The sequence below is a fragment of the Nothoprocta perdicaria genome, unplaced genomic scaffold (assembly GCF_003342845.1).
Source record: "Nothoprocta perdicaria isolate Ctin4 unplaced genomic scaffold, notPer1 scaffold_50, whole genome shotgun sequence".
Classification (NCBI taxonomy): Eukaryota; Metazoa; Chordata; class Aves; order Tinamiformes; family Tinamidae; genus Nothoprocta; species Nothoprocta perdicaria.
This window is the reverse complement of record NW_020455755.1, coordinates 89538-101742: the sequence shown is the minus strand read 5'-3', so window position 1 is coordinate 101742 and position 12205 is coordinate 89538. Positions and strand designations below refer to the sequence as shown.

Here is a 12205-nt window from a genome sequence, read left to right as displayed (position 1 = left end):
ATCAGTAGCGGAAAGAATTGATCCATGTTCATTATACATTGACCATGATTGAGTTTGTGTAACGTCAACTTAGTCCATCAAATAAGGAACAGTTTGTCTATTTTTATAGCCTTCTTAAGGCTTTAGACAGAAACTTTAACTGAACAGGAGAAAGTCAGTAGGCAGGATATAGGATGTTATAATCACATGCTTACTTCATTCCTTTATCCTGGAATACCACGAGCTACCTTGGTCCTTGGACCCTGTGGGTCATTTGACCATTTTTTTTTGTTTGTTTTCACCTATATAAAAAATAATCAAATGTTGCTTATGTTGTTTATTCAGATTCTCAGGAGAAGGGTGGTGTCTTTTTGTCTGTCTTGTCTGGGTCAGCTCGGCTGGTAAGTAGGCTGTAGTGAGAAAGCTAGATTTTTGCTCTGGCTTCATGTAGGAGGAATCTAAAGAAGAGTTATGAGACCTGGGTTCCCATCCCAGCTCTAATGCTACCTGTGGGCTGGTGCTTTTAGACTTTAATTTGATGACAAAGATGTTTACCATTCTTGGTAGAAATGCTGAGTGCTGTAAGAGGCCTTTATGTATATGCACAAACTGAGTAAGTCCTCTGTATCTCTCTGTTCTTACGTTTGTGTATTTGGGCTTGGGTATGTGTGTGTGGTTTTGTTTTTGGTTTTTTTTTTTTTTGAGTGTGGGAGGGAATGAGAGGAAGTAGACTTTAAGAACACTGCTAATTCAAGATTTAGAATATGAATTTATTTTGTGTTACTAGATAAGTTATACTGCTACTTGATTATTTAGACATTCAGTGGATAATGCTTCGGAGAAATAATTTCCTAGATATAGTTGCATTGACTCTTTTCTTGAAATTAAGAGGAAAATCCGGTACCTGGAGTAACCTGTTTGAATATATTTGAGCATTTTTTTCAATGTCTCTGTATGCTGAGCCATTCCCACTGAAGCCAGGATAGTGATCAATTGCAAAATACCTACTGCAGTATGTTTAAGAAAAGTAAAGAGCTTGCTTGATATGCGTGGAAGGAGTGTCTGTTTCACACTGTGTGTTTTTCCTTATCAGGTGAGGTGTCTGCATTTTGCTCATCTGACTTTCTACAGGAAAAACAACGTGAGTCAAGGTTCTTTCCATTTTTTCTTTGTATCCTATGCAAATGTGACAGAAGACCACACAAGTCTATCAGGCTTTGCCAAAATGTTATTTTGAAAAGATGGGGTGGATGGAGGAAAACCAGGATTCTGTTCTTTAACCTTGATGAGGATTGAGAACATGAACCAAGAAGGTTCCTGTAGTATTTTAACGCATTAATGTCTTACAGCATTGACAAGGTAGACAGGGATGGGATGTTAAGGTACAACTGCTGATATACGTGATATTTTAAGCAGGATGGGAATGTGGCTAGAATTGGAGTTGTAGGAGTCTTCAGTGCTTTATGCCCTGATCCCACCTACACCATGTGTGCTCAGAGAGGTGCAAGATGTTGCACTGTTAAGGTTTTGGAGTGCTGTTGGAACAAAAAGCAGACCCACACCTGGTCCATTAAAGATTCCTTTGCTGCCAGTGTCCCCATTAGGTGTGTCACTGTACTGTTGATTTTTTTTCTGTGCTTTTTGCACTGCTTGTTAAATAGGACTAATTAGCTAATAGAAATAAATACTGTCATCACTGCTTTCCCTAGGAGCAGTTCAGTTGCCCTCATAGAGTTCCCAGTCAAATGTGACTTTTACCATTCATAAGCACTTGCTATTACTCTGGCTGTGCCAGCCCTACCACTGTGGGAATCATGCTGTGCCCAGCTCATCTGAGAAGTGAAGCTGTGGAGTGGAATGTAGATGCTGAGCTAGATCTCACGCTGCATCTCCAGTGCACCACTCTAGTTGTGTACACGATTTGGCAGTCTGTGTGGAGGAAAGCTCTTCAGATGAAGAAATAGTATGGAGTTGACACAGGCAGTGTCTCCTGCTGTGACTCCGAGAAAAGGATTTGGCACAGTCATACATGTCATTATTTTCTTCTAAGCAGCACAGCTTGTGAGAAACTGGATCTTCATTATGCTAAAATATTCTTTGTCTTTGGTTAATAGAAAGCATATGTTACAGCCCTCATGTGAGCATATTTCTCGTGACAGATTTGTTGTTATAAACAGTAATAGCACAGCAGATGGCAAGGAACTGCATGATTTCTTACAGGAGTGTAATAATAGAAATAAGTTTTCTTTGGGGACCATGACCCTCCTAAGTGTGTTTTTTTTTTTTTTTTTTTTTTTTTTTTTTAATCAGTATAAATTTATCCGGGTTCTACTCAAATCTTTAGTTTTAACCCAAGTTCCTTCCCACTTAATATGTCAAAATATTAAGGGTGCTTAGTACAGATTTAAAATGTACTTCATATTCTCAGAAGACTTCTGAAAACTAGTCCCTGTGTCCCAGATGTAGAGGTGCTGGTTTACTTTTTCTGTGGCCAGGGATTGTGCTGACATGGCTTATTTACATGCGAAATCACTTTCTGAACTCCTCCTTTCACCTAGCTGTCCTTTCCTGCTGCTCTCTGATCTTCAGATCTGATGCACTCCATCTCGGGGACCATCTTGCAACAAGTTACTTTAGAGAACGATGTAGATGCACAGCTTGCTTGGATGTCTTGTAAGCTGCTTGTGAGCATGTGCAACATATCCTAGATGAGCCAGTTGTGGGATCTTGAATACAGCACAGTCTATGTCAGAGCATGCTGATTCACTGTGGTCTGTTTAGCAGCTTATACTGGAAAATCTTTTCCCTAGCGATGAAAATTTTTCACCAAGATAGTATCTACTCTTCCTGGTTTTTGACTGTTAGACTGAAAACTAGTTTAATTTAATTAACATGATTGCATAGAGTTTATGTCTGTGACCTACCTTCCTTATAATTCATCATCTGATCAGCTCCAGACAAGCATAAGATTCCCTGCCTCCCTTCTTCTAAATCCAGCTTCTTTCACTTTAATTTGTTTGGTGACTGTATTGCTAAGAGCAAGTGAATTGCCTGGGATAGTTCTTGGTGAGTTTTGTCCAGTGATGTCTTTGCAGTCAGTATCTCTCCTGTCAAAAGGTGCTTAAAATTTCTTGATGATTTTTATAATGAGGCCTTATGTTTTAAATTGAGCTTATTGATGATCTCCTGAAAGATGGAACTTCTAAATTTCATACTGTTAACACAGCTGTTTAATAATGAGGATGCTGTTTCAAATCCAGATATTTAAGAAGCAATTTTAATTTCAGCCAAATAAAAGTATTCACAGTGCTTAGATTTAGTCACCTGCTTTAATTAAGGTTACCAGGTATTCCATGTTGGCCAAGTTAATTCCAGAATACAGGAGTGCAGGATGTGTTTTACCACTTCAGTGACATGGATGCTATGTTGTTTAGGATGCTATATTGTTGCAGCAGGAATTTTCTGCTTTATGTCCAAAGAAGGGGGGGGGGGGGGGGGGGGGAAGGAAGGAAGAAAAGTAATCCATGGAGACTTTCTGTAGTGAATTTTCTGTTTAGTCAACAGCGATGCAATTTTGGCAGCGGTAAAGTCAGAGTAAATAAGAGAGAAGCTCCTCTAAAGTTTGTAGTATGCCTGGAGTAGGATGCTAGTACTTGGACTCGATGCTGTTATATCTGAATCCGATGGGATTGTTAATTGTAAAATAGCCTCTCACAACAACATTGAATCTGCAGCTATATATGGCATATTTGCTTTAGCTAAAGTTGAAATGAAATCATAACTATTTCAAGATGGAACAGACATCACTCTAATCAGGAAAACTATTTAACTGGAATGTCTCCCAGGGAGCTGATTTCAGACCAGTCACAGTTAGGAGCCATTTCTGGTGTTTAAGCAGATGGTAATTCGATCTAACCAAGATGCCTTTTGATGATTCAGCAGTTAGACCTTTTGTATATTCCAGGCTCCTGCTAGTTCTGCTTGTTTGCTCATCTGGCTGTGGCACTCCATCCCTCCACTGTACTGTGTAAGAAGGGAGAGTTGCAAGAGTAGATGGCCTATGCTTAACTCCCAGCATATACTTTTGCTCGTTCCATCTGTTTGTCTCTTTCCATCTTACCTCTGTTACTGATGTCAAAAGACAAGCACGTAGAAAGCTCTAAAAGGAATTCAGCAGAATTGAGATTAGAAATCATGAACAGAATTTATTTTTAAATGTTATTTTCCCTGGGGCAGAAACAGGAAATTAACTTCTTTTATTTTCACGAAAATACCCCATCCCTCTTCCATTTTTCAGCAACTGCTGTTTCAGAGTGCTTAATTATCCCACCTTGTGCTTTTAACTGCTCAGCTAAGGTGTCTGAAGCTATTCTTGTAGTTGCTTCAGTTGACACAATTACATGAATGCTAACCCAAAGAGAGAAGAGGCTGTCCCTGGCCGCAGGAGAGCAGAATTATCCCCTTCCCCAGACTGAGTTTATGAATTATCCCCCTCCCTGGATTGAGTGTATGTTTTTGAAAACTTTTGGTATTGAAGAAGCAATAAAAAATGAGAGCTAACTGTATGTGTATTTATGAATGGCAAATGGGCCAGGTGTGTGGGGTTTTTTTTTTTTTTTTTTAAGTCATATGTTTGTTATTAGTGTACATTACTGAGTTTTTGAACAACTAGATGGTAATTACTTTCTTAGTGCAACACTGCAGACAGACACTGGTATAGGGGAATTATTGGGTACTATGCTTAGCTTTTCCAACATGCGGTGACTTCTTGGAGTGGTTCTGTGCTAGAGAAGAAGAAAAGATGTCTGAGAGACTAGCTAACTTTTATGTTAGAGCTGCTCTTCACCCTGGCTTTATGTAAAATGTATTACAAAAATGCACCTTCTAAAATTTTCTTAAATGTATTGTGAAAAGTATTGTGAAAAACTTAACAGACTGAAAAAAAAAATGACACTGCAGCATTCTGATGGTATGCAGAAATATACTGCATTTCTACTTTTCGTCACTTTTATTCCCTGCTTGTTGGCTTTGTTTATCAATTATCTATATTGGTTTAAGATTTCCATTCACTATCAAGAAAAGGACAGCGCTTGCTTGAGGTAGGCAAGTTTCAACTAATGTATCTTCTCCTATAAGATACCTGATTCTGTCTGATAGAAATCTTCCAGCATAAAACCAGTTCTGCGTGCATATTTTCTGCTTTGATTTTTCTCTGGCAAATTAAATCTGGGAATTTGTGGCTCCAAATGGACTGGAGGTTTTCTGATCCCTGTGCCTAGCAATAGGAGACAATGGAAACTGAGAAATTGGGACCTTTTACTGCAGTGGGCTGGGGCTACAACTATACACCTTGCTCAGAGGATAGAAAACAAACACCGTGATGTCTTCCACCATGTCTGGTGATCCATCTAGACTGCTAGTGAAGTGAGGAGCTTGTTTGCATCCATGTGAGGTAGGAGCCTGTACAGGCCCCTCATGATATGTATTTTCTATCATAGAATCATAGAATCATAGAATGCCGAAGGTTGGAAGGGACCTCAGAGGTCATCGAGTCCAACCCCCCTGCTCACGCAGGGTCACCTAGAGCACGTGGCACAGGGCTGCATCCAAGCGGGTTTTAAAGATCTCCAAAGAAGGAGACTCCACAACCTCTCTGGGCAGCCTGTTCCAGTGCTTTGTCACCCTCACAGTGAAGAAATGCTTCCTTAAGTTCCTGTGGAACTTCTGATGCTTCAGTTTGAAGCCATTTCCTCTAGTCCTATCACTGTCCACCACTGAAAAGAGGCCGCCCCCCTCCTCCTCATTGCCTCCCTTGAGATATTTATACACGCTGATCAGGTCCCCCCTCAGCCTCCTCTTCTCCAGGCTGAACAGACCCAGCTCTCTCAGCCTTTGCTCATAGGGCAGATGTTCCAGGCCTCTGATCATCCTGGTATTGAAATTGATCATCATGTGTATTGAAATTGTGCGGCACAATATTAGCAATAATTTGATAACTGTAGTTTCTGCTATGTATGTTCAGTGATGTCACTAAGATCTGGTAAAAACTGAGAGATCACTAGTTTTTGTCAGTAATGAAATATCTTACTACTTTCATTTTATGTAAGAGGCAACGGTCTGCTGCCCCTGTGGACAATAGGATATTGGTCTTCAAAATTCACTTTTCTCAGTAATATAAGGTCTCTTGGACTACAAAAAGTATCTCTGACTTTAGGAAATAATGAGAAAACTGTTTTATTTTCACTAATTTATACCTAGATGACATCAAAGAGATCATAAAACAACTTGGTCTATTTTAGTTTCAACCTACAAATAAAAGCAGAAAGAAATAAGTTTACAGAACATGGCCATTAAAAAAGAAAAAGCAAAAAACAAGCAAAAAAACCTGTGAGTTTGTGTTTTGAACAAGAGGCTTTAAGAGGCTTTTTGTGTCAGGATCCTGTGCTTGGACTTGAGCCATTTTGACGGCATCCCTTACTGATGAGGCAACATCAAAATGCTACTTAAATCCTATGTAAAGGAGATTGATTAGCAGCCACTTAACTAGGACAGACCATATGGCTCCATTTCACTGGAAAACCCCAGTGCTTGGCTTTTGTACTGTGATACAGAATGAGTGTTGCTTGACTCTGTCTTCCCTGGCAATCCACCATCCTCAAAAACAATTTTCTGACACACTGAAAAAAAATTGTAAACAGAATTTCTGTTTCTTGTCAACCCAAAGATATATATTTTTTCAGTGATGACGCAGTTTCGGAGTTTCTAAAAGAAATTACTAGTTGCTGAAAACTACATTTACCTTCTTAAATATTGTCTTAGATTTAACTGAAACTTTCATACTTTATGAAAATATTTTGTTTTAAACCGCTTGAAGATATTAAGGAAATATTCTAGTATTTTTACTAGATTAGTAAATTTTTAGCAGCTGGATAAATCTGAACCCTTGTTAAGCAATGAACTACTTGTTTCTATCAATTTTCATAGAGTAATTCTTTGAGATAGCCGTTTATTATTTAGTATAAATAAAATTGTTGCTTCTTGTTACATGAGAGATGTTGTATTTAGACAAAGGTTAAGATATTGGACTCAGCAGTGAAATCATGGCAAGTTGTCACCTTAGCACATTTTAACGAGTGTCACCTTAGCACATTTTAATATCTTTCCATATTCTTATCTTAAAAAAAGATTTTAGAAAATCTATGCTGAGTATCCCAAATTGCATGCCTGCCCTTAATATGCTTGGAAATAGGACACAATGGTCAATAATATTCCTGTTAGAGACAAGTCAGAAGGTGTGTGTTTTTATAGCAAAGTTTGACTAGCAAAATCTCTGAGGTGTTTCAAAGTACTGGAAGAGACAGGAAGATGTAGTGCCCTTTCATTCCTCATGCAGAGGTTGTCCCTGTGTATAAATGTTATGCTCAGGCTGACAAAAGTGCTTTCATCTTGTTGGTTTCCTAGGTAACCAACACAGGTGCAGCTGTAGAAAATGGACTGAGTGCAGCCTGAAAACACCAGAGAGATTATGCAGCAAGTCTTTTTAAGTGACTGTAGACATGCTGTGTCTTAGCAAACATCCTCCTTTTTTTCTCTAGAACAGGGAAGGTCTATTCTGAAGGCACGTCTTTTCATAACCAGTTGCAGCAGCTTTGCTTCTGAAGTCCAGACAGTGGACACCGTCTTGGTTTTAAAGTTGATGTCCTAAAACTTAAAACAGTTGCTATTCAGTTAGTTTATGTAATAGCAAATGGGTTTTTAGGATTCTTTAGTTAAAAGTGTTCACTCATTTAATCTCAGTTATTTAGCTGAATTTTCTGATTTGGTTCTTAATGCAGTTGAACTAACAAGTGTTGCAGAGTTGCTGTGTGTTGACCAAAAGAGTCTGAGATTCTGTTCTCACTTAAGACAAAAGCATTCGAAGTACTATTCTGATACCAGTGCAGAGGTCTTCGTTGTTACAACACAGGATGATGAATTCAAGATCCTGTTGTGATAAAAGGTGTTAGCAAAACAAGTTGTCTCTACCTGGTTGTCAGATCTTACGGTTTTTGAAGGAAAAACTGTCTCTTCTTCTATGTTTCTGTAACTCCTGATGTGCAGCCTACTAATGGAAAACTGTGGCTGCTTCTGGGAGTTCCCCAGGTAAATCACAGAGGTTTGTAGCGGAGTTGGGTGTTGATCTTTGGAGTTGTCTTGATATAATTTTCTGGCTTTTTAAGACAGTAGCTCATGCCGTAATGAGAATTTGAAGACCCAGTTCACCTGCCTACATATAAGTGAGTTGTACAAACAGAGATGTTCCAGAGTATCTTTGAGATACCTGCATGGAACTAGCAGTGATGTTTCAGAATCTCGGGTGACCTCTTCTACTGCTGCTCCAGAAAGGCATGGTGACTAACAGCAGCTCTGGTTCTGCATTACTTTTCCATAAACACCTGAATCCTGTTCCAAATGTTGCTGTAAGAGCAGAAGGTCCTTCAGAATGTAGGACTTTAAGAAATCTTTTCTAATGTTCTCTTTGTGCAAAGGATTTCCTGTGAGGAGACTTCTCTGTATTGAAACTATAAATGTGTCTGACCTTCACATATGTCTGTAAAAGATGAAGCAGCCAAATATTTATTCAATGAATTATGTCTTTTCCCTTTTAGGTGAATTATATAAAGCCTCTTTAAGGAAACAAAGATTCCCTGCACAAAACAGTATTGAAATACATGAGGACAATGAGGTGAGATTGTTTGCCGAACAAACTCTTCTGATTTCTGAGGAACATGTGGAAACCATATTGATGACAAAAGTCAAGCTAACACAATTTCATGGTAGCCTGTATAGCTGTATAATTTTGGGGGGTATTTTTTTCATCTTCTGTTAAATAAAAATGGCTATTAGCATCACATCTCTAGTACACACTTTACCCAGTTAAAAAAAAAATTACTGTTTATAACAAAGATCAACTCATGTTTTCTTCTAATCTTTATCTCAACTGATCAACTGATTCTCAAAAAACACAAAACAAACACCTTCCTTGTTTCATAACATGAAATAATAGATTTGGCCTGTTCAGGAGCAGGAAGGAAGCAAATGTTGAAGTGGTGAAAACTGCTTGGCAAACATCCTTCCAGTCTTTTTTAAATCACAGCTGGTTTAATTTCCTTAGGATGCTGGTAATTTCACTTCGTTCATAATCATGAGGAGATGGACAGTTTCTTAAATAGGGCATGTAGGATAATTTGTGGGTCAAGATGATAGTCTTGTCTTGTCATATGGTTAGAAAATACCAAGACCATAATACCTTCTCATAAAACTGGATAACTCTTGCAGGAAGCTCTGCTGCTTTACCTGTAGTAGTTATCCTGTAACTGTTTTTCCTCATATCCGTTGATCTCCTAGAATCATGGGCTACTTACCAAGACTGTCAATTTTGGTATGGATTCCTTGATCAAATTGCTAACTCTGTGATTCTTATTGTAAGAATCAAAAAAAAAGAGATTTTAGGGGAGGGGTAGTGGAATATTCCTAATAGACCACACAGTCTCAGCTCTCATAATATATGATGGAATTACAAGACTTTTAATATTTTGGTGTGGTTTTCCATTGTTTGGCAAGTGCATATGCAGTCACTGGAAATTGTCATAGGCCTTTTAGATTGTATAATATTGTATAATTAACTTTGTTGGAAATATGACCCAATTTTCTAAAGAGCAATTATTCTCTCTACTTGGTGTTTCAGTGAAAATGAAAGTTTTATGAAGCAGATTCAGCAGCAGTTATGAAACTGATAACAGAACTGTTTGTTTTATGAAGCAGATTCAGCAGTAGTTATGAAGCTGATAATAACAGAACTGTATGTTTTTTAGAAGTTGGGAGGAATACTTGCTTAAATTCTGCTCAAGTTAACTGATTGAAGTCCTCTGTCCAAACAGTTGACATACAGGAGACATCAAAAATCTGACCTTTTTCATTTTTTAAGACTCTCAATCCTAAAGTCCACTGAAAATGATGACAGGGACAAATGAATTTATTTGCTTTGACTCATCCAGTGAAGGATGCTAGTTAAAACCAGCTGTGCTAAGAGACAGTGACTTGAGCAATTCTGACCTTCTGGATTTTTCCTTCTGTTTTGAATCTTTTTGTGCTACGAACTCATCAGCAGTGTCACTTATTTACAAGTTAGCATTGGCTGTGGAAGCTATTCATAGGTTTTGAGAGAAATTAAATTGCCTCTTTAAATAACTGAAATGGGAGCATATAAGGGTGAAAGTAGTAAATTAGAACAAGGAGAAGTGGGACCTTAAATGTTCTCAGTCTGCTGATCAACACATCTAAGTAACTGCGTAAACAGATATGAGATATCTTGGAAAAACACCATTAGAAGATGAGCAAAGAAGCTAAAATTATTCTACTGGATACTAAAAATTATGGGCCGAACAGAGATCTGTTTTCATGCAACTTCAAGAGGAAATTTTCGCCTCCTAAGAGCTTTTCTTCACTTACATCAGATGTGCTAACTGTGCCAACTGTGTTGGCCAGTTTCTTCACAAATGCATAATACCGTGATGGGACCTGCATTCCTGTGACCTGAATAATTTTACGAAGTATTAGGCACAAATAACTGTTGTGGTAATATATATATAGGCCTGTTTTGTTTTTAAAAACTTGCTATATAATCCTGTAAGCCAAGCTAGTCTTTGCTCTAAATATCCTACAGTTTAGATAGGCTGAAAAGAACTATTAAAGAGAAAAGGCAACATAGAGTTACAGCAAAGTTGCAAACATGATTGTTAGATTTTGATCAGTTTGTGAGACTGGGAAATAGTGAAATGTAAAATCTTTAAACTCAATGAAGAGGTCTTGCTGAAAATAAATGGAGATTATTTCACCACGTTACATCCTTAATGGATTTTTTTTAACTACTTTCCTCCTCAGTAAATCACGCGATCTAGCAATCCATCGTTCTCAGGAAATGAAGAAATGTTAGTATTATTTTTATCTTGTATTCGTATTTAGGAACTAGAAGGCTTTGGGAATCATACTGTCCAAAGCAAAGAAGAAAGTGGTAGTCAAAAAAGAACCACTTGTTGGATGTACTTTCCTTGAGTGTATGTGAATCTGAAGAGGGTTTTTTTTTTGTTTAATTTTTTTTTAATGGTGAGGGGAGTTGTGAGCAATCGTTTTTTCCAGTCTCAAGTAGCTAACATCATTTTTATTTCCAGAGTACATCACCTCTTCTTCGAAAGTGGATTATTGTCTGTGTGTCTGTGCATATACTTACATACTTACAAATGTATTTCTGAGGTTTGTGGCTTTCTTTCAGGGAGGAGCTCAAAACCAAAAATGCCGAACTCATGTGCTCATTTTGATACTACATGGTGGGAACATCTTAGACACTGGAGGAGGGGACCAGAACAGCAAGTTGGCAGACATCAACACCTTCAATTCTGTGTTTGAGAAGGTGACCCAAGCCCATTTCCCTGCTGCTTTGGGCCACATCTTAATCAGACTTGTTCCCTGCCCAGCAGTCTGTTCGTCGGCTTTCTCTCTTGTTTCCAAGTAAGTTAATTTGCCTTTCGTAATGGCTAACTTTGCCCTGAAATTTTGAATAGCTATCATCCATCTCTCTCATAATGAAATATTGTAAGTTTGTTGTAGCCTTGTGTGTTTTGAAAGACTTGGGACAAGGTTTTATCCATTTTTAAGTGGATGCATTAATTCAAAATCGTCTGCTTGCAGGACACAAAAAAAAAAAAAAAAAAAAAAGGGATGGAATGGGAAGCTGAGATAATCCCTGAGTTTTCGTTTATCCTCTTTAAATTCTAATGGAAAAAAGAAATCCGTTAGCATGTATCAAATTTTAAAATTGAAATGTAGTTAGATTTGAATGGCTGTATACCACCTGATATAGGAGAATGTAGGAATAAGATGTACTGGAAAATCCCCTTGATAATTTTAATATTTCTTCTTCTAGAAACAAAAATGGTATATTGCTAGCATTAGTTTAGGAATGGAATGGAATAGAGCTTTTGAAGTGAATCACATGAATTTGTGATCTCGCAATACCTGCCTCTGATATTTGCTGTCTTCATCTACAATCTTCCTTTGAATGGAGATTTCCCAAAAAGGGTAATTTGTCTGTAGGACTAGGCATGTGTTTATGACTTCCTTGCTAGAGTACACATTCACTTGATTCATAGTGAATGGATCCATATTTAAACAGAGATTTAAATGGATT

The 12205-nt window shown here is 37.9% G+C and overlaps 1 protein-coding gene across 9 annotated transcripts in view; it reads left to right on the top strand.

The window, feature by feature from the left end:
• PITPNM3 (PITPNM family member 3) overlaps positions 1–12205 on the top strand; it is a 57159-nt gene that overhangs the window by 19442 nt on the left and 25512 nt on the right. For 6 of the 9 annotated variants that reach the window (XR_003250762.1, XR_003250761.1, XM_026047960.1 and 3 more), the window contains 3 exons: positions 1073–1120; positions 8628–8704; positions 11291–11526. Coding sequence is in view for 7 of the 9 variants with exons in the window: in XM_026047960.1 (XP_025903745.1) it covers positions 1073–1120; positions 8628–8704; positions 11291–11526 (361 nt within the window). In the remaining 2 variants the exon portion in view is untranslated. The remainder of the gene's footprint in view (positions 1–1072; positions 1121–8627; positions 8705–11290; positions 11527–12205) is intronic. The other 3 variants (XM_026047963.1, XM_026047962.1, XM_026047965.1) reach the window with 1 other exon arrangement.